Below are 22658 nucleotides of genomic sequence, written 5' to 3'. Positions count from 1 at the left end.
CCTCTCTCTCGCCTCCTCTCTCTCTTCCTCCCTCTCCCTTGCCCCCTCTCTCTCTGACTCCCCCTTCTCTCTCTCACCCCCCTTATCCCCTTTTTCACCCTTTTCTCTCTCTCTTACTCCCCTCTCTCTCTTACCCTGCTCTCTCACCCCTCCCTTTCACCGCTCCATTTATCCCCCTCTCTCTACCACCCCCCTCTCTCACCTTCCCCCTCTCTCTCTCTTACCCCCACCATTCCCCTCTCTCTCGCCCCTTCTCTCTCTGACTCCCCTCTCTCTCACCCCCTCATTCTCTCTCACCTCCTCTTTCTCTTTCACCCCCTCTCCATCTTACCCCCCACACTGCTCCTTCCCTCTCACCCCTCCCCCTCTCTCACCCCCTCTCTCTCTCTCACCCCCTCTCTCTTTCTCACCCCCTCTTTCTCTTTCATCCCCTCTCCATCTTACCCCTTACCTCCTCTCTCTCTCTTGCACCCTCCCTCTTTCTCACAGCCTCTTTCTCTTTCACCCCCTCTCCATCTTACCCCCTCAACCCCTCTCTCACCCCCCTTTCTCACCTCCCACTCTCTTTCTCTCACCCCTCTCTCTCATCACCCCCCCCCCTCTTCCACCCCTCCCCTTTCTTCATCTCTCTACTACTTATCCATCTCCCCATCTCTCTCTCTCTCTCTCTCTCTCTCTCTCTCTCTTCCTCCTATTCCTATCTCTCCCCCCTCCTTTTCTGTCTCTATCCCTCCACCCCACTCTTCACTTCTTATATTCTAATAAGAAATTATGTCATAAATACAGAATCTCAGTAAAAAATGCACTCTGTCAGTAAAGTTTCCATGTAAAAAAAAATAAGTTGTGGAGAAGATGGCAACCCTGTCAGGAAAGAGCTGAGTGGGAGCCGAATGCCCGAACAAAGCAATTAAAATGATTGTAAAGGCAGATTGTTTTCTCTTTAAAATAACATACATGTCATACTTGCCTGCCCTGTGCAGTAATTTTGCACAGAGCAGCGTCAATCCTCTTCTTGGGTCTCCTGCCATGCTCCTGGCCCCTCCCTCCTGCCAAGTTCCCCCATAGCAAGCTGCTTGGTGGCTTCCCAGCAATGGCAAAAAGAATCTCTGTGAGCCTAAGCTGCAGAAAAGAATTGGGCATTGGCTCATTCCTGAACATGAGGGCCCAATAACTTCCACAGTTTGCTGACAAGCCCTTCTGTGCAGCTGGGATGCAATATGTGCAGGATGGCTGCCATGAATGCATGTAATGTAGGCAGTGCAATATGTATGTGGAGCTTCGTGTAGGTGTGGCTTGAGTCTGGGTGGGGACACATGGGCTCCGTGATCTCCTATTGCCTGGGGTCCCCATGAGTTGTCAGTCTGCCCCTGAACACAAGGGACATAACTTACAGTTTGTATGATGTGTTCCTTGTGTTGATTCTTGTTTTCAAGAGAAATCTTGCTCTGTCCAAACTCTTCCCCTCCCAGGAGGACACAGGATCTCTGAATGGAGGGTGGCAGAGCTATCAATCATCCACCCCTCCCCCTTTCAGAGATCCTGTATAATTCATAGAAGCTGCAGTATGGCTTCCCTGAATGGTGGATCTTGCAGGAAGGGCAGGTATAGTCAAGCTTTCTTGATGAGAGCTCCAGACAGCCCTTTAGTTGCATTAACCACTGCCTCCGTAATATTTTTGAAAAAATTGTTGTTATTATTATTATTTAATGTTTAGATCTGGGGTTTCCAAACTTACCAAAGGGCCAGTTTACTGTCCTTCAGACTTTAGGAGGCCTGACTGTTGCCAGTGTAAGTAGAAAATGCCCTGGGAGTAAACAATGCCCCATCATTGGCATCAGTAGAAGGAATAGGGCTTCATTTCTGGTGTCAGTGGGAGGAATGGCGCCCCATCGATGGTGTCAGTGGGAAGAAAAGTGCCCCACTGTTGGTGCTAGTGGGGGACTAGTGCCATGTATCAGTGGTAGAAATAGTGCCTCAATGTCCAGATAAAGGCAAACAAAGGACTGCTTCCAGCCCCTAGGCCACAGCTGAATAATTGGAGTTCAGAAATGTTTGTGTCTTTTTGTTCTATGTTCTGTGTGTTTAAAAAATACGCTCTAATGTAGTTTCATTTGTATGCATTGTTTCCATAGAGTTGTACTAACAGTGTTGTCATTTTTGTGTAGATTGTCAGATCAGCAGAGTTCTCAAATGGTGGAACTCTGGGACTGAAACCAGCTGGCTTCTCCTTCCCAGGTGACTTTCAAGCATCATTTGGTTTTCAAACACCCCAGAACAATGCCATGCTGCTTACTCACCAGACACAGGTATGTATTTTTACACAATTTTTCCTTTTTTAAACAGTAAAAGAGCCTCAGTCATTGTACAGAGAAATTTTTGACTGGACTAGTACTGTTTTCTAATATTGCCATTCTTTTCTCTATCCTTATCAATGTGTGTGGTTAATTTCTTTCCAGTCTGATGACCTAAAGGTATCTCTAAAGGATGGAACTGTAACTGTAGAAACAAAAAATGTTCAGCTACAATCAAAGAACGAATATGGAGATGGATCAATGCATTATGTATCTGTGATAAAGCAGAATGATGAGTAAGTACAATTACAGTCATCAAATTAGCTTGTTACTGTGCTAATGATGCAGTATAGCGAGGTGACCTACACTAATTAAAATAACATAAACATTAACTGCAATTGGGATTATAATATAAGACTGTCATACAAAAACTTGTTGAAACCAAATAAATATAATAACATAATGTCCTCTTCATGTAAGGTGAGGTAAAGGGAACCGGTACTGGAGAAATATGAAGTTATGTATTGATGAGTGTTTCCTATCAAAATGCCAATTGTCTATTATACTGATCCGGTAACTACAGTGATGGAACAAGTGTGCCTTAATTGAAATCCAAGTGAAGTCCATACCACTGATCTACAATTTTTTTGGGATCAGGCATCTAATACTTTCAAAAGGGGTCAGCAAATGTAGCCCACATATTTATCTCAGTATAAGTTAACTTTTGAATGCTGCTAGCTAGAGATAAACAGATAGTGCTGTTTATAGAAAGTGCAATAATAAATCAGTTGGATTTTAGAGGAAACAGCAGGAGATTAAATACACGTTGTAAAATACCATCCAAAATGTTTCTTCTCTGTCTCTTGAGATTAATTAACACTTTTGTAGTTTCCTATATATGGAGCAGCTAAGCCAGAAAATACTATTTATATGGCACTGCACATGGTCTTTCAATTTAAAGCTGATTTTTAAAATATTATTAGTGAAGGAGCATTATTTTTCTTCCAGTTGAATTTGATCTTGTATTTTTGTCCTGGAATAGTACTAAATCTCTAGATTTAGGTAGCATATATAAAGAAATAATTTCCTTAAACTTATCTTTAGAGAAAGGTGCTTTTGAAGATTTTCCTTTATAAAAGCATCTGCATGGAATTATTAACTTTGTGACTTTGCGAAAAGTTGTCATAAAATTGTGAAAGCAATCCTCAACATCAAATCTACAGCTTTTGCTTTCTTGTTTAAAATGTGTAGAAGATATTCTTGTTTTCAGAGCCAGTGCAAATCTATTATGCGTCCTAGGCAAGACCAGCTACTTGCACCCCCCCCCCCATCCCCCCAAAAAATACAATTTCAAAATAAAAGTCCACACAGAGCTAATCCCTAATCCTTGCCAATGTTCGCGCCATGTGGAGACTGACAGGGGAGCTAGGAGGAAGTGGTGTTGCGCGCAGCACAGTTTGTGCGACACCCCATTGACTGGATACCTCTTCTTCATGGATTGGCTGAAGTTTTCAGGCGATGGCTTCATCTCCAGCTAACATCATCCAGTCCTGTTTGGGGACAGTGACACCAGGACCCAGAAATTACATTTCACACATTGCTTCTTGATGATTAATAGGAAGGGGAGATCAGTGAACAGGTGTTCGCTGATCTCCCTCCCTTCTACTGGTGGCACCCACCATGCAAGTCCCAGGTCTGCTTATGGGTGCGCGGAGCCTGGAAGCATGGCAGGGCACGTGGGGGGTGTGGAAGTAATCTGGAGGCTGCACATCTATTGGATCATTTCCACCTGACAATCAGATTTACACATACTCAATGGAATGCTTCCTGTTACTTCTTATTTACACTTGTTTTTAAGGGACATTACAAAGGTGCAGCTGAGCCACACTTTTACTGTCCCTCAACCACTACCCATTATGCTGCAAAGGCACTGCCAACGTAGTACATCAGCGGGGAGTTTTGCACAACACTCCAGCACTATTGCCATACTACGGTGGTAGTGCCTTTGCAGCACAATGGGGAGTGGTTGGGGGCCAGTAAAAGTGTAGCTCATCTGCACATTTGTAATGTCCTTCAAACACAAGTGTAAATAAGAACTAACAGGAAGCATCTCACTGTGCTTATGTGATCATCATCATTATTATGATGATCACACAATATACAAGATGCTGTATGCCTGTCTGTATACAACGTATGGCTATATCTCTGTTTGTGCCTCTTAAAACAGAAATTGTGAGCATGCCTGTGCATCAGGTTCCCATTGCTGCCTGTGTACTCTGCCACCACTCGGTTGAATTACCTCCCGCCACCGGGCTGCAGCCTGGCCTTCCGCCCTCCACAGCGGAGGAACTGATAATCGTTCCACCAGTGAAAGTCTGTGACCAGCCATGGGGGGTGCCACTGATCAGCATTGCAAAGCCCAGCCCGGGTTTAGCCGCCTGTGCCTGTAATTAAAAAAGAGTCCCTCTCTGCTCTTCGCCTTCTGGGTCCCTCTGATGGGGCCCAGGGAAAATATTATTAATCAAAACAAACTAAATAATTTCCTTGTGCTAGCATAAACAGAAAGTAAATAAAGACTGCTGCATCCACTGCACAATCTAGATACTAGATGTAAAACAACTACTGGAAAAAAAAGGGGGTGTGCCGTCTCTTAAATATTTCAAAGGGTAATTGTGCATACAATATCAAACCATAATATTATAGAGAAAATGGCTAATGTGAGCTCAATATATGCAATAATCTAAATAAATAAATTAAAAGATAACACCAAAAATGATTTTGCGCCAAAACACCTTACTCAACTTTCAAAAAAATGTTAATAATCAAATAAAAAATAAACCTAGAAGAGTATATTAGCCCCCCTATTAGCGGCCTTGGCGGCAGTGTGCCCTAGGCGGCTGCCTAATTTGCCTATTGGTAGTGTCGGCCCTGCTTGTTGTACATTCAAAGCTTTTATAAGAGTTTCCTACAATAACACAGAGGGCCCCCCCCCACATGCACACATATTTTACAAGAAAAGGGAGTTATAATTCTAGATTCTACCTTTAGCACCATCTTAAAATTTGGTGCTGTTCTGCAACTATACTAACCGATTGGTCTTGTAAGAGATCTGTTGTATCTAAATAACTGACATTTAAGGTCAATGGAATGAGTCTAAACAAATAATTTGATTCAGATTCTGCCAGGGGTGTTAGCATAGTGTGGTGACTTTTGCCTTTGCTTTTGTGTTGAATACACGAAAATGTGCAGTGAAAAGCTCTTGCATGTAAATGTAACAAAGAGATATAAATAATCCCTACAATACAACTGTATAATTAATGAGCAGCCATATTGCTTTGACACATGATTATTAGGTGAATCCTGAAACAAAATACACCATATATATTTTAAACAAGATAACGTAAATGACGATCACTGTTCTTTTTTTAGGTTGAAACTTTTAGTTGATGACAAGGATGTGACAGAAAACGCGGATTCCTCTAGAACCTCAAATTTATCACCCACGGACATTTACCTTGGAGGACGTGGATTTAAAGGCTGTGTCACTAATGTTTTCATTTCCAGGTAATGCATAGCATGTCATACAATATGCTATTATACATATACCACTTTGGACAGGGGACTGCATCCCATTAAATATGTCAGACTTGGGGTTGACAAGGGCAGTTCAAGTCAAATACCTGTAGCCAGTGGCGTCCCGAGGCAGGTGTGGGGGGTGCGCACTGCACCGGGTGACACCTACTGCACAGAGTGACACCGGACCCACACCACGAAAAGATAAGTTGTAAAGCAAGCCGATGATCTCCGCATTATGGATCTGATTCATTCGGCAGGGATCATCAGCTTTCTTTACCACTTACCTTTTCGTGGAGCGGGCCGGGTGTCACCCCATATAGGTTCCATGCCAACGATCCCCGCAGGATGGATCGGATCTGTGGATTGGGGAGCATAATGGATCGGACTCCGATCCAATATGCTCAGTCCACAGATCAGAACCATCCTGCGGGGATCGTCTGCATGCAACTTATACGGGGTGACACCCAACCTGCTCCACGAAAAGGTAAGTGGTAAAGAAAGCCGATGATCCCCACAGAATGGATCAGATCCATCCCCGCTCCGGACCATGGAAGATGTAGAACCTTAGTCATATTTTGCTGTCTGAGACCTGTTGCGGAGATCCACTCTTGATATTTGTCATATTAAAATTGTCACCAGGAAAAAGTGAGGTGAAATAAAAAATTGGTACTGAAACAGTAATGGTAGGAGTATCTACATATGGGGGGCATCTGTACCAGTGACAACTCCTAAGGGTGGGATTTTGGGGTGATTTCAACTCGCTTGCTGTCATTCCACCAGGACAGGAAGTGGAGGGAATTCTTTCCATAGTGACAAACAGTAATACAAAAACGATATATTCTAAATTTCTCCTATCCAAAACAAACAATTCTAAATGATGTTCTAAGATGCCTGCATACTGTATACACTTTAGATGGCATTCAAAAATGCAGCTATGGTCCGTGTGCCGTTGGGGCTGCAAATCTTCCGAGCATCACAGATCACTACATAAAATGAAAGGACAGCTCTGCCATTCATGTCAGTGCATAGGGAAGGAGAAGAATAGTAATTGAGAGGTCTTCCTAACCTGAAGATCAATGTTAGCCCAACCCCCAATTGTTAGGTAGCAGATGTCTGCCTGGCACACTGTGATTGTCAGTCAACTTGTCAAAAAACAGTCTGTATGAGAGATTGTCTTCTTACATCAATGGTCTGCATATGGTTGACCATAGATGAATATTTTTTTTTACTGAGACGAACAGGCACTGTGGCATCCGCCTGTTCACAGTCACTCATATGCCATCATGACACACTTCAGTCTTTTTGCTGAAAAACAATTGGAGTGCATTTGTACTCAAAGATAAAACACCTCTTACAAGTCCTGATGGTTGCGTATTGCTTGTGTATAGCACCTTTTTATCCAACGGAGAAGCACAACTTCTCTGGCAGGTTCAAAGGTTTACTGAAATCAGTATCGGGAGTTTCACATTCCAACAACAGTGCCACCTACTGATAAAATCTGGTGCTGTACCATTACAGTTAGACATACGGTAAATATCAATGTACCACAAACAATAATGCTAAAAGTGTGAAATGGAAATCCATGATCACTTTCCCATACACAAGCAGATCCAGTTATCCAGTCTAAATATGATGTGGCAGGATCTTTGTAACATTTCAGCATACCTATACCATATGACCTTTAGGTGTCCTTTTCTGAAATTGAGATCAGCGGCGATCCTGAGGATCGTTGCTGATCTCAGATCATTAGTGGTTTAGGAAACAGAGATGATCAGTGGGGAACATGTTCTCCGCTGATCATCTCAGCACACAGATGGGCAGTGTATGAAGGAGCCATGTCAGCCCTTCACTGGTGATCTGTGTGAAAATTCTCCCTCCAGATTCTCCAGCCCAGAGGTAGAGAATTGGGGGAGCAGCAAACGAAGCATCAGTAATTTATTGCTGCTTAGTAAACTGTATTTGACTGATCTCTAACTGTAATCTCATGAGATTACAGTAATAGCAGCCGTTTTCTAGCATTCGAAGTGTTTTTAGATCTCTTCTCTCCTCATTAAGAGAAGCAATCTACACCGCTTCATGAACAGGCATTCAGAGAACTGTCTCCTCTGAGAATGCCAGAGGACTCAGCAGGGGTCATTTACCACTGCTTGATAAAAGGACACCTATATACCCTATAAAAGGCTGCATAAGACAACATTTCTGAGCACTTCTGGAGATACGTTAATTGCATCCTGAAGAAGAAACCTGAATGTTTCCTGAAAGTCAAACTGATCGCAAAAAGTAAATAGTTGTTATTTTATAGGGATCATCTAGAAATGTCAGTTGTTCCTAAACAGTACCCTGTTCTGGGATTTCATCTAAAAGAACAGCAGTGCACTTCTTGGTATTCTAGGGTTCTTAGGTATTCCTTTGGTAAAAGCTCCATAGCTGTATGTCTGTGGTGTGGGATGTCAGGCATGGTTTTGGGATCTTGACTGGTCTTAGCAGATATAGCAGATATGACTGGGATGTGCAGTTTCCCTGCTGTGTTGCTCATTGCTCTTTTTGCTGGAGACTCTGACAAGCAGTAGGAGCCCTGGCTTCACCAAAATAGTCGCCTTCACGCAAAGTCATAATGCAGAACAAGACATGTTAAATCGATAATGCAGAAAAACAGCTTCAGGGAGACCACAGGCAAAACTGATAACTAGTTCTGTGTCCTCTGCCTGCCATTGTTTGGGAAGCATCTTCATGAGTTCAGTTCGTCTTAAGTCCCCATTCACACTGGACGTTTTTACAGCTGCTGTTTTTGGCTTTTGATGTTTTTTTCTAAAGCCAGTAAACTCCCCAGCATGTTATCCTATGTGCCCATGTACACATAGACTATAATCAATGTTTTTTGGCTGGAAAAAAACCCAGGACTAGTGGGTTTCTAGAGGAGTTTTTTAGCTGGAAAAACGCTCTAACGCTAAAAAATGCGTCAAAACGCGGTAAAACATGGCAAACCAGCGTTTTTGGACTTTTTTTGATTTAAAAAAAATTTTTTTTGGTACAAAATCCTAAAAAAACGCAAACACGAAAAAATTCGGCAAAATATCGCTAAAGGCTAATACAAAAACACTGAAAAAGCTCATGTTTTTAACGTTACTTTACACAGCTAATTTTATCAGCGTTATTAAAACGCCCTGTATGCAAGGAGCCTTAAGATTCACTTTAACTGTACTAGTATGTATTCATATTAATAGTTACTCGTTCTTTTCCAGAGCACAACGAAAGCCTACTATTCAGGACCTTGCTGTGAACACAGAGAAGAATAAGGTGTCGCTTGGAGCATGCACGCAAGATGAGGCCCCATTGCCTCTCATACTGAAGGCAATGAAGCAACCGTTAAGCCTCAGCCTTAATGACTTTGGCACGGTAATGCAAAATCTTCTGTCTTCACTTTTTTGACTTTTAATAATAAAGTGCAAATATTTTGTGCACCTCTTACAAAAAGTGTAATACACTGTACAGTAAGGTTCATTTATAATTCTATATAGTTTTTAAAAAAAATATTGCATTCCTCATTTAAACTAAAATGATTAAATCCATTAGGACCCATTTGGAAATTGAGAGAAAACCATGCAGTACTTAATGAAAGGATGATGTTTCACTAATGAGTTACCTAACAACAAGATATTAAAAAGAACACATTGCGGTTGAAGTAGAAAATGAGTAGAGATTGATAAGCTTAGTAAATATGGCAAAGCTATGTTTACTATAAATACCCAATTTCCATGAAAAAAAAGAATGCACACCTTGGTAAAAATGCAAAATAATCAGCACATGGAAGTTTTTCACCCTGCTCACATTTTATATATTACACTCAGGGGCGGACAGACCATTTGGAAACTTGGGCACTGCCCGAGGGCCCAGGGTCAGTAGGGGGCCCCATGAGATGCCCTGGTACCTTTTTCATAGGCTTTTTTGAGTCTGGGCAAGTACATAGGGGCCCCATGATCCCCTATTGCCTGGGGGCCCCATGAGTTGTCAGTCCGCCTCTGATTACACCACTATTTGTGGATAACAGGTACACCAAAGGATATATTTGTGAATATAAAACAGTGAGTGTGCAATTCACCAAGCATTCACTGGTAGTAAATCAATCACTGTCATTTAAAACATCACCAAATATATTCTCCTCCATCGAATCTTTGCCGAATGTCAGTTGAATTGCTTTATAAATATGCCCCTAACTAAACATGTTGAGTAATTTGACTTGTTTGTCTCTTGAAACAGTATGACCCGAACCTAAATAGCATTCAGAAGAGCTGCCCTATTCACGCAAACTTGACATCCTCTCCGGGATCCTTTATGTTTGGTGATTCTCCAAAAAGCCACTTGATCTATGATCTAAACAAGCAAATTTTCAAAGAGAGGTAATACTATTACAGGAAAAAAATCGATCTACCTGCAAAATGATTTCTTGAGAGCACAACAGTGTCTTTGTCCGACATTTTTTTGTTAATCTTAGAACAAGATAATCATGAGTACTTTGTCACTTATACAAGCAGCACATGCAGTATATATTACAGAGATCCACAGACACACTGAAGGATCAAGGAACGTAAAGTGTTTATGAAGGGAGAGGCTGCAACCAAAAGTTTAATAAACCAGCACAAAACAAACTCAGCGAGGCTAACATAAATCCACACTATTATTCCATAAGTAACAGAAAGCTGGACTACAGGTTATTATTTTATAGATTGCTTCTTTTGAAGCATCTAATGATACCCTGATTTCCCATAGCATATTATTAACTTGTGCCAGAAGTGAAATTCCGAGACTCTTGTTAAGATTGCGGTGGTGATATGTTAGAATGACTTATTTTTCTTGGTTTACAGAAGCCACTGTCAAATATGAACCATTCAATTTGTGTAAATCTGTGAACAAGCACTATGATCCATTCTGTTTTCCATTACACAGTTATTCCTCCATTGGGTGCCCCCATCTTGCTTCTTGCACAGAATAGGGAAGGTGAAGCCAGGCTGACAATCACAGCCCACACATCAAAACCACATCTGTACTTTCTATGGCCATTATATGTCACTGATTGCTGTGCACATCAGCAGCTGGGAACAGTGGTTAGAGCTGGAGATGAGAGCTTGGATCCTGTATTAAAATGATATGACAATTCTACTTGTTCATGCTTTGCAGGTCACACTTCTCATTGGAGGTACGCACTGTCAAATCGTCTGGCTTGATACTCCTAATGACTGACAAACAGGCATCCAGTCACTTGGCTCTTCATATATCCAAGGGGCACTTTGTGTTTTCTTTGGGAACTAAAGACAACAAAATAAAAATAAGAAGCCAAGACACATACAATGATGGCAAGTGGCATACAGTAAGTATCTAAAGATATATTTTATTATTAATAAAGTGTGCATTATGACATATGACTATGACAGTAAACATGTTTGAAGGAAAGTTCCAGTTACAATAGAAACACCCTGTTTGCTTATGACAATATGATGTCACACAGGGGGCTAACCCTTCCACAGCTCTTGGTGTTCGCTAGTACAAGACTTTTTACAGACTTCCCTTTTAGCACCATCAGCTAGAAAAATCTGGCCAAACAGATACAAACAGCTTAAAAATATCCTCAGATTTTGGTTCTGGGAGGCTGGTGGACAAGACTGGGAAATTGTTCTCAAGGTTCTTTACAAGGGGACTTTAGATGCCATGAAACCCTCTGTCTTTCTACAACAATAAGTGCTTATTCAGCCGTGGAATCCCAACCCAAGGGAGCTGGTTATCACCTTTAGATGCTGCATTGAGAGCTCATTAAGTAAACTGCCACTTTGCAGCTTTTGCCGACTCAGAAGCTTTACTTTTTTTTTTACAATTTTTTTTTCTTGTTTTGAATTTTGATGTACAGTATTTAAAGACAATGAAAGAATATTCACCATATCTCTCAAAAACAGTCATTTTGGAAGAAATGCTTTTATGTGGAAACACTGCTGTCTTTTTTTGTGGAATTGTGTGATATCTCCTTAAAGTGGACCTACACTGCATCTGAGCACCTCAAACCAAAAACGCTATTTAATTAATATTCAAAGCAAACTCACCCACCCATCCATGAAATGACTTTGAAAAACACCCACTAACATTTCTGGCTGTAGCCATCTTGAGTAAGGGCAGATGATTCATGTAGCATTTTCTTCCTGAAAACTATCTGCCCTTAGCTCAGGCAAGCAAGCAGGAGAGTGTGCCTAGCTGAGAAATCCCCTCCTTCCCTGCTGAAGACTCCTGGGATGTATGACATCATATGCCTAGGCCTGGAAACCATGAAGTAACTGAAGAAATGTTAAAAAAAAAGTTTAGAAAAAGTAAATATGATATAATTTCTATCTATTTACCAGTGCTAGCAGTTTAAGGATTAAAAATAGTCAATGTTGACTGCGAGGCTGAAGTTCTGCTTTAAGTGCTTGAGCAATTATAAATATGATTTTACAACTTTCCCCTTGTAAAGTGTAGATGGTATTGCTGTTCTTGTACATTCTATGGTCAATAATGTTTTAATAATAATATTCCTCCATACTGATTATTATATTGCAATATTTTATTAAATTCCAAGGTTTACTTAGTATTACTTACCTCAGCAAAACTCAAAAATGTTTTTCTCATCTAATTTCATGTGAATGTTTTTTCACTTTCACCCGTTCATCACGGAGATTTCTGGGATGTTTTGATATTCATCTGAATTATCTCATCCATTTATTTTATATTGGACTGTTCACCATTGTCACTTTATATTTATATTTATTTGCAAATATAACTTACTCGCTGATATTCTGCGGGACATTCATGCAATATTATTCACTTTAGCGCCATTTCAGCGCCTTCACTTTGAGTATGTCACTATTGTCACTTTATTCATTAGCATTTTTGTTTTTTTAATATTGTATAGCGACGCATTCTATGTTTTTTCATGCTTTTGAGGATATAGGGGTTCATCCTTTTATGCCAGCTGCTTTATGTGAGTCTGAGCGCTTGCTTCTTTTTGCTTTTTTGATATGTGAGTGTTTTTAGCCTATGTATTTCCTAATATTGATTATTATATTGCAATGTGTTATTAAATCTCGTCTAATTTCACATTAATGTTTAAAGGTTGTGTTCAGCTGGGATGGGCTAAATGGCCGACTTGTCATTGATGGGTTAAAGGCTCGAAAAGGAAGCATGAGAAAACAGTTCAGCCTGGAAGCTATGACACTACTTTACCTTGGTAGCGTTCCATCTCTTAAAGTACAGGTAATAATTAATTACATACATTAGCCCTACATAGGAAGATCCTATTATTTTAAAATGTGAGTCACGGCTCAGTCACCATGAACTCTTACTACATAACATTTCTGTACACTCATGGCATGAAAGTGTCAGTACAACCAAAACTGATATCTCAGCTTTCCAGTAGATGCTGGAGATTTTAATCTGCTCTCTGCTTATGTCATTCCAGAAAACATAGATTTCCGAGCTTGAATTCCTGATGTGGCAGTTAATTTGAAATTTTAATTAATTGTATGTTAAATACCAGTTTTGTAGCAGGATCAATGGGATTACAAAATGGGCAGAAAGAGCCAGGCAGTCTTATCACTGAATTATTCAAAATATATAATAAGCTCACCAGATAGTGCCTATAACTGAGAAATCACCTGTGGATGGGCTGACCTTTTAAACAAGCTTAACAATTCAAATGCATTAGCTATAGTAGTATGTGCTTTATAATAAAAGACCAATTAATAGTTCCTGGAAGAAATATGGTCCCGCAGCTTGAAGCATGGGCACCGAAGGAGTAGGACAGCTGTTAAAATTTACTGATCACATTTATATATTTCAGGGTATGCCAAAGAAAAGCTTTACTGGTTGTCTGAAAAATGCTAAGATAAATGAGGTGCCTTTAGAAAAACCATCACGCACAATCGGTGTCATCCCTTGTTATGAAGGCTCTTTTGAACCAGGAATGTATTTTGCTCAAGAGGAAGGATACATTGTTGCAGGTAGGTAAAGTTGCCAATAAGCAATATCATAGAAGAAATGGGTGGGTGGTATTTCTTACTGCCAACAGCCCTAACTTAACTGAAAATGTCATACAAAACCCTCTTTATGGGACTTTTAAGGCAGATATAACAATTGTGTATTTTTCACTACCATTTGGATAATGTGATATACTTAATAATGGAATTGCTTCCTAGACACAGCATACCCCTGCTTTTTTCCCTGAAGGAGTTTTTCCAAAACGTTTTAGGCTTTGTCCTGATGTCTCTACAAAACTTTAAGCCCTGGCAGGCATACTACAATTTTTCATATATTATGGATACATGGAGTTGTAATAATTTTAGCCATGTTTATGTAAAAACATTTATACAGTATTTTGTGTGTGTAATGTATTTGTATACTTTGTGGATGTTTTGTAATAAACTTGGCATACTAGCCTTTTATTGAAATATACACAATTGTCATATCTGCCTTTAAAGTCCCTGTCAGGGGGTTTTGTATTATTTTTTTCAATAAACAATTTTAAACATTTGCACTAGATAAGATGTCTAGATGAAACTCCTGATTTTTCTTTTTATAGATAGTACTTTTGACACAGGACTTGAATTTGAAATTAGCTTTGAAATCCGACCACAAGACCTGTCCAATGTATTATTACATCTGGGGGACAAAACAGACAACAGACTGAGCCTTTACATGGATAACGGGAAGGTAAGATGTTTACAATCTAATTACTAGTGCTGTCTCAGAAAGGACATATATCTCCCTGAGAACACTGGGATGAAGACAACTACAGGTCCTTTAACAGTACAGCCAGTCCTGAAGTGTGTTATAGGACTTACCAGATGAGAGGAAATGGCATGTGTGTTACCGCTTCCTTCCCTCTTTTAAATGAGAAGATGTTGGAAAATAAAGAGCACTTTTGATGCCAAAATGGTTCTTTATAGCCTTCCAGGATAGCCCATTTGCATCCCTCAAGAGTTGGTTCTGGCCAGCTCAGTGGATTGCTTCAAAAAAGGCCTGGATTCTTTCTTAGATACACAGAATATAACTGGATACTAACATTTATAGGTAAAGTTGATCCAGGGAATATCCAATTGCCTCTCGGGGGATCAGGAAGGAATTCTTTTCCCAGCAGGAGCAAATTGGATCATGCTTTGCTGGGGGTTTTTTCGCCTTCCTCTGGATCAACTGTGGGTATAGGATTATAGCTTTTTTTATGGTTGAACCGAATGGACTTTTGTCTTTTTTTCAGCCAGACTAACTATGCACCTTTTGTATCGAGGAACACATATTCTATATTTAGGTCAAACTATATACACATCGCAGGACTGCTGCATCTTGCAGCCAACAAGGGCTGGTGAATTTTGATGCTGTCTATCTGAAACCAATTACAACTGAAGATCTACATGTCCAACTCTTTCCTTCATTTTTTTTTCAGGTAACCATATCTGTGAATAATGGTGCTGGTGATTTTAAAGCCTCAGTTACTTCTCCAGAGGTGCTGTGTGATGGCAAATGGCATACCATAACAGGTGAGAACAATGTCCAACTACCAGTGTCCTTGTATTTATTAATAAATATACAGACACTCCAAACCAAGGAAGACAGCTACAGTATATGTGCTGATTGCTAAATAAAAAGCTAAACTGTCAAATGACATATAATTCTGTTCAGGTACTCCTGTGATTTACATATTTCTGCACACTGCAATATCAGGATGGTAGCGTCACTATTTCTTTCACTGGTAGCTGCCTTTATCACTGGAAAATATATCAGAAGTATGATAATACCAGTTTATTATCCAAAGAGAAGGCAGCATGCAAACTGCAACAGTGAATACTAGTTTGACCATCCTGGCTATGCAGCTTGGTGGGACTGTGTGAATCACAAGATTGACTAAATGCAAATCTTTAACCAAGTAAAAACAATTTGTATACATATTAAATGTATTTTTATCTGCTTACCTGGTGTCCTACCTTAAAGAAAATGTATAGTCTTTTGAGTGTTTTTAGATAAACATGTTAGAGGCCAGTTTGATGTGAGCATGGTTGCCTTTACATACAATTTAACAAACATTGATAAAGGGGAAAGATTAGATCCTTTGTCAAGTTTATATGGCTGTTTCATGTTTCCAGGGGGGATATTCACTCTCCTTATCTGCCCTGGTAACCAATGTCAATTAGACAGAAGGTGATGGGAAATACAAAGTCTTAGAGTTGTGTTAGGGAAAGAGATGAGGGGCAATCTTCCATATAGGATAGGTGCTGTGGTGACATTTCTAAAAGTGTATGTGGTTTTCATTTGGGAAGTTACATGCATTCTAAAACTGATAGTAAAAAGCAAACACAATTTTGAAGTACTTTTATACAACATTAATTCAGTCAAAGAATATACAAAGAATTTTAGTACGAATGTTCATACAAGTGAAAATTTGTTAGTATTTAGCCAGCTTAAAGTGGAGTTCCAGCTGAAAAAAAAAAAGTCAGCAGCTACAAAAACTGTAGCTGCTGACTTTTAAAACACAGTCACTTACCTGCCCCTCGGTCCATCGGTGTGCTCACCACCACTGGTTTCACCGGCCGTCTTCTCTCCCTGGCGCCGGCATCTTTAGTGTTGGCACCCAGCTTTGACAGCTTGCGGCTTCACAGCCAGGTGCCCACTGTGCATGCATGAGAAGCGCTGCGCTTTGTGAATGGCCCCGTAGTCTTCTGGGACCTGTCACGTGTCCCAGAAGACTACAGGGAGTGAGGACAACTCCCACTTCCAATCGCCTGGGTGATCAGAGCGGAAGTGGGAGTGGGTACCTGTCAAATTTGGTAGAAAGGTTTTAATGGAAAAAACATTATTACATGTTCTTGCATGGAAGAGAGGAACCAGAGACAATAAAATATAAGCAGGTTAAACTTTAGCTTGAAACACCAAATAGACCAGCCTGTTATTCTGGTTTTATTATATTATTGACTAATATCATTGTATTTTGTTCATTAGCATTACAACTGTAAACTGAAAATATAGACAAGGGACATATTGTGATGAAATATGTAAAACAGATACCCAAAGCCAAACAAGCCTGAGAGTAACTAGCAGTTATCATTGTGCTGGATTTATCTGCCTAATTAGTTCTGCATAAAAAAGATCAGCCAAGATAGAAATACATTCAAAAGCTGGAGAATCTCTCAGACATTAAGATTTTATTGTACGCACTGTTGTGTTTTAAAAATGCTTAAGAATTATCATACATTAACACATTTGTTTTATACTGATGGGTGCGTTAAGCCATTATGAAGTGAAGTTACATAACTATTAATGGTGTTTCTACTTTTTAGTGAGCCAGAAGAGAAATGCTGTTCATCTCTATCTAGACAATGAATCAAAGCAGACAGTAGGTTCCAACTCTGCAATGCGATCAAGTACTAAGGCTCCATTGTACATTGGAGGAGTCCCAGGTAATGCAATTAAAAGGGGGGCTTTATTACAAGAATTAAGATATTGCAGAGCATGCAGCAATGTAAAATTGGCTAATAGCGGGAAAGTATTATTTAGAGATGATAGGCCTAACTGCTGTAAGCCATACTATTATTGCCATACTATTATTTCATCTATGGGAATAAGGATGATTCAATAAACGCGAGCGACATAATGTGAGGTGGCTTAGGTCTCACTATTCTTGCACTTAGTTTTTTACTTAAAAATGAAGTATGTTTGTTTTTTTTTTTAAATCATGCTTACCTAGGTGGATGAAGCATCGATTTAAGGGTGAGAGCTGAGCGATCAGACACCGCTGATTACTCAGTTCCCCCTGCTGCTCTTACCAAGGACTGGTGACTGTCATTCACCACTCTGCTCTGCTCCCGTTCCCCATCGCTCACTAGAATGCTGGGCTGTGAAGGGAACCGGAGCGTCTGGCTCAGGCTCTCAGCGGATCGCTTAGAGCCTGAGCCAGGTGCTTTTTCCAAGCCTAGACCGGCTGAAGCAACATTAAATAAAAACCAGTATACCCCCAAAATAAATGCAAACCCCAGATTACCACAACCCGAAAACAAAGGCCTGTGTTTTTTTAAAATAAAGCCTTGTAGCAAAAAAAAGAAGTTTGCTATGAATGGGACAGCAGCTACAAATGACCACTGACTTCAAATCAACACAAAATAAATGTAAGACAAAAAATCCACAATAATAAGAATAAAAAAGGCATCACATGGGTTGATTGCCAAAGAGCTAGCAATCAGAATTAAAGTTCATTTTCCTAACTGACGCTAATCTCTTCCTTAGCAGTTTGTTAGCCTTCCCTTCAGCAGCTTACGATTCACTGGCACTATGGCTACTTTGTTTTCCCCCTCTTTGTATAGTGAGGTGGTTGGCTTAACCAAAAGACACCTAAGGGCTCAAGCTCATGGGCCTATAATATGTTTAATTCAGACGTGTAATTATTACAAATCTGAACACAGCAGTATCGCATACAAAGACTTTAAATAATGGTCTGTAAAGTGAAATATAAAGTGCATAGAAATCTGTAGGTATGTTATCATATCTTGGGTATTCTTGCTAAATTTTTACAATAATAATACTGTGATGTAACATAGTTGGGGGACTGGAAGTTATGAAAGGGCATCATTTTGCACACATATCTAGGACAAAAGATATTTTAAATATAGTCCATAAGGCCTCTAAAATCAAACAACTGTGTATTCTGTCAGCACCTCAGCAGCAACGGTTTCTTTGTCTCCCCCAACTCTGCAGATGGGCATATGTGCTTTATAAATACCTACGTGCTCTACACCTAATGAGTGCAGCTACTTCATGCCGTAACATGTGTTGATCAGAGCCTATATCCTTGGCCAATACTTTTGTACTTGTCTGCCCAAAATTCATATCATGCTCACAGAACATTTTGTCTGTCTACAGATGCCTTGGAAATGCCATGGCTTCCTGTCAAGAGATCCTTTGCGGGCTGTATGAAGAACCTGAAAGTCAATAAAAAAGATATTAACCTAAGTAAAACCTTAAAACTCCATGGTGCCGTCAGCCTAAGCAAATGTCCTGCAGTGTAACTGATAAATCTATTTCACGTATCACTCTCTCGGGAACGTTCATCAATATGGGTCTATTGAGATCTGCTGCACAGACTTTTTCTCATATTAAGGACTTATTCTAGGAATGGAAAATGGACATTGGGAACACTAAACACTTCTGATATTCTCATTTGCAGTTTGTTAAAATGTAATGCCAATCTGAATTGCAACTACCTCAATTAGAAGAGCTGTTATTTGCAGATATAATGGTGCCTTGTGGGAAAACACTCTGTTTAGCTGTGATGGTTTATATGGTCTTGGAATAGTTATCATGATAAACTCAAAGTGAAAACAGAGACAACACAAACTCTTTAGCTTTTATCTACTGTATTATCAAATCCTGGGATTTATTAAGACACGGCAAGGACTTTGTGGTTACAGCTTTTTTTTTTTTTACTAGTGCTGTCCAATCCTACACCACTGCTCTTAAATTTCAACATAGCTAAAACTATTTTTTGTCACCTACTATGGATATGGTTTTACATGTTAACACTTGTCAAAAAGACCATAACAGAAACACTGATTTTTATAGGATTTCCAATGAATAAAGATTTTAAAGTGGTATGTGCTATTGTAAATGTTTTGTTATAATAGAGTTTATAATTAAAATGTACAACAACTGTCTTGGTGTATGTGCACTGTACTCTGCTGTTCTGTGGGTGGTATCTGACAGCTTCAGTGAGGTTGAGCACTGTCCATGATAACTATGTATTTATACTCTGTACCAAAGGTGTCAAACACAAGGCCTGTGGGCCGAATCCGACCTTTGCATCTCTCCTGCAGGTACCCCCTTGTCTCCACCCCCACTTTGTCTCAGCAGTTGGCAGCAGAAAGGAGAATATAACTCCTCTGCCAAATCCTGAACCTCTCAGTGCAGCTGCAGCACGCCCTCATCTCTGCCTCCCCTGGTCTCAACATTCAGCAGACTCTGATAACTGACTCCACTCCTCCTCTGGTCCTCCTCCAGACTCTGCACTTTCTCCTTTCCAGCTCTGCCCCCAAAGGGGGTGCATGGTGATGTTAGGGAGGGTGTGGGATTCTTGACACCTGATGTAATGGAGGGTGGGGTGCTCTGGACATCTAGCCTTACAGATACAACCAGCCCTTTGAGGGCAGCCATAATGCTGATACGGCCCGCAATTAAATGAACTTTGACACCCCTGCTCTGCACAAACTTTGAAGATACCTTTCTCTTTTAGGTCAAAGCAGTAAACTGAAATTTAAAGCCTAGCCCCTGGGAAATCAAAAATTGTTCTTTGCAGTTTTGAGTTTTCTCTCTTGACTACAAGGGTCAAGTGATTGTTTAGGTACTGGAAAAAGCTTTAATTACCTGATCCTTCGCTTCCCCTGGCAGCTGACGCTCTCCTCTACTCCCTTAATTTCCAGCTTGTGAGCTATCCCTCTGTGTCCTCACATCCAATGCAGGACTTGGGACCCTGCTTTGTACTTGATGACATCAGAGGGCATAGGGGAGAAGAGGCTGACCAGTCTAGCAGCACAAGGGAGCCTGCAAGAGCAAAGGATCAGGTATGTAAAAGTGCCTATTCCAGTATTCTAGGCCAAAACAAGTATTTAGCCCTTGCATTGCAGCATTACAAGGCTAATCCCATTGCCAGGGAGGATTTTTGGTTTCCCCGGAGGTCAGCTTTAATCAAATGCCAGAAAAATGTTACAATTAGAAAAAAAACCCTTCAATCTTAATATACATAATATGAAAGAAAATGTAAACTCACAAACATATGACAATTATTCTTTATAGGAGTATCTGCATTAAATACTTAGACAGGGGAACCAGTGAGTTCAAATCACAGCATTGCCTGTTATGACTGGACTGAGGTGTTATCAAAAATTTTAGGAGCTTGAAAACCAAGAAAAAGTAAACATTTATGGGGACCAAAAGATTGATCTTTGCACAGTGTTTGGGGAGAATGAAAGAAGACTACATGATGCTTTTTGGAGTTGGGCATTAAGCTGTTTGTGCAAAGTTCCGCCTTAATCCCACATATAAATGCTAGTGACTAGTGGTTGTACCAGGTTGAAAGATGTTACATACACTCTTCCCAGTGCGGAATTGTGGGCTTTCACAACATTTCTTCGTCTTCCCCATGCCTTGAAAAACTGTATACAGAGGGGAAAAAAGTATTGGACACCCCAGACCTTCAGTAAAACTTCAGTATTTTGGGAAATATTTTCCCCATAACTCTAATGCTGATGAAACTAATCTTTGGGGTCACTGATGTTCATGAGAAATAGATTTAAAGAAGAACTCCGGGATAGGCAAAAGTCACCTATTATGTCACCACCCCACACAAATACTACACAGTTAATAACATTTTGAAAAGCCTTACCACTGAGAAGAAAAGTCTAATTACATTTGCATGACTTCACCTCTGTAATTCAAAAGATAACAGCATCTGCTCTACCAAGGAGGAGGTGTAACAGCAGGGATTACATCATATTCTTTCCTCTCTCTCTGCAGTAAAAGGAAACTATAGTTCCCATCAACTACAGGGAATTGTAGTGAATATGGGCGGGTACACTAGGCCTGTGCATGTTGAATGTGTCTGAGAGTTTCACTCTGTCCACCACTGCAAGTGGAGCTGAATTACATCTCTGCTTCTTAGAGAAAGAGCTACAGAAGGGATGTGTCAAAGCCAGAGGCTGGGGGTATAGGAGGCACAGCAGCCACTGGTCTTACAAACAGGAAACTAAAGAGAATTAATGGTTTGATTTGAAAATGAATAGGCTATTTCAGAGCAACTACTGAGTGAACCAGAAGATGGATGACATATTCAGTGAAGGTAGGAAATCAGCAACAAGGACATGTAAAGACATTTTCACCCAGAGTTCTACTTTAAAGCATCAATTTGTCAACAACATGAATTCTTGTGTCTTTGTGCTTTTGTCATGCCCTCCATCAGTATGCTTTTAGTCTATGTTCACACGGGTGCTGGGTGCAGAAGAGAATCTCAAGTTATTGGGACATTTCCATTTTACCCGACAGTAAATAATCCCAAAGATTGTCTGTAAATAGGTCTGCAGTAATGGAGCAGAGAAGACAGCATTATGTGTCCAATGTTTTAAGACAAAAAAAATAATTGTTAATAAAATGCTTGATTTTAATGAGAAATGTGCACAGAGTATTATCCTTCAAGCTACCACCTCTTAAAAATTAATGAGCGAAGTTAAAAAGACAGCTTTGCACCTTGAAGGTCTTATATGTTATATATCAAAGATTTGTCTTGTAAGGAAGCATGATCAATGCACTGAAATCTGTTACAGAAAATAGCAACAGCTAAGCAAGTCAGAATGTCAGCAGAGAGCTTGTCATGTATTGTTATCAGAATCTAAGGCAAGGATTAAAGTGGACCTATCATTAAAATCCACACTTTACATGAACTAATGTCAGTAATACCAAAATATATTATTATATTGTGTAGAAAAGTTCAATTTTATTGCTATGAATAAAAAAAAACTACACTCTCTTATGATCTAAAGCAGCCTGATTTCATTATGCCCTGCTAACATGCATTGTATTTCACATGTGACTGTAGAAAAGCCTACTTTTTTATGTAGACAGATCCTGTCTCATAGATTCTCAGTGAGATTAGAGAAGCAGTCCTCTACAACCAGCCAGGAAACAAGTCCTTGAAATGTAATGTCCAAGTATGACCACATTTATAATTACAAATTATCTATGGAA

General features: G+C 40.0%; 1 protein-coding gene across 1 annotated transcript in view; it reads left to right on the top strand.

The window, feature by feature from the left end:
* Window positions 1-19575, top strand: part of LAMA3 (laminin subunit alpha 3) — a 247284-nt gene extending 227709 nt beyond the window's left edge. Inside the window, exons 66-77 of the mRNA XM_089675734.1 lie at window positions 2166-2306; window positions 2457-2587; window positions 5721-5855; window positions 9110-9263; window positions 10125-10264; window positions 11043-11232; window positions 12999-13139; window positions 13726-13885; window positions 14464-14594; window positions 15325-15418; window positions 17213-17332; window positions 18789-19575. Of these exons, the coding sequence (XP_089531860.1) occupies window positions 2166-2306; window positions 2457-2587; window positions 5721-5855; window positions 9110-9263; window positions 10125-10264; window positions 11043-11232; window positions 12999-13139; window positions 13726-13885; window positions 14464-14594; window positions 15325-15418; window positions 17213-17332; window positions 18789-18934 (1683 nt within the window). The 3' untranslated portion in view covers window positions 18935-19575. The remainder of the gene's footprint in view (window positions 1-2165; window positions 2307-2456; window positions 2588-5720; window positions 5856-9109; window positions 9264-10124; window positions 10265-11042; window positions 11233-12998; window positions 13140-13725; window positions 13886-14463; window positions 14595-15324; window positions 15419-17212; window positions 17333-18788) is intronic.
* The last annotated feature ends 3083 nt before the right edge of the window (window positions 19576-22658 follow it).

The sequence above is a fragment of the Staurois parvus genome, unplaced genomic scaffold, assembly GCF_062004578.1.
Source record: "Staurois parvus isolate SC_StPar_1 unplaced genomic scaffold, SC_StPar_1.0 ptg000157l, whole genome shotgun sequence".
Classification (NCBI taxonomy): domain Eukaryota; kingdom Metazoa; phylum Chordata; class Amphibia; order Anura; family Ranidae; genus Staurois; species Staurois parvus.
Note: the sequence above shows the minus strand (reverse complement) of the source record. Positions and strands in the feature narration are given on the sequence as shown.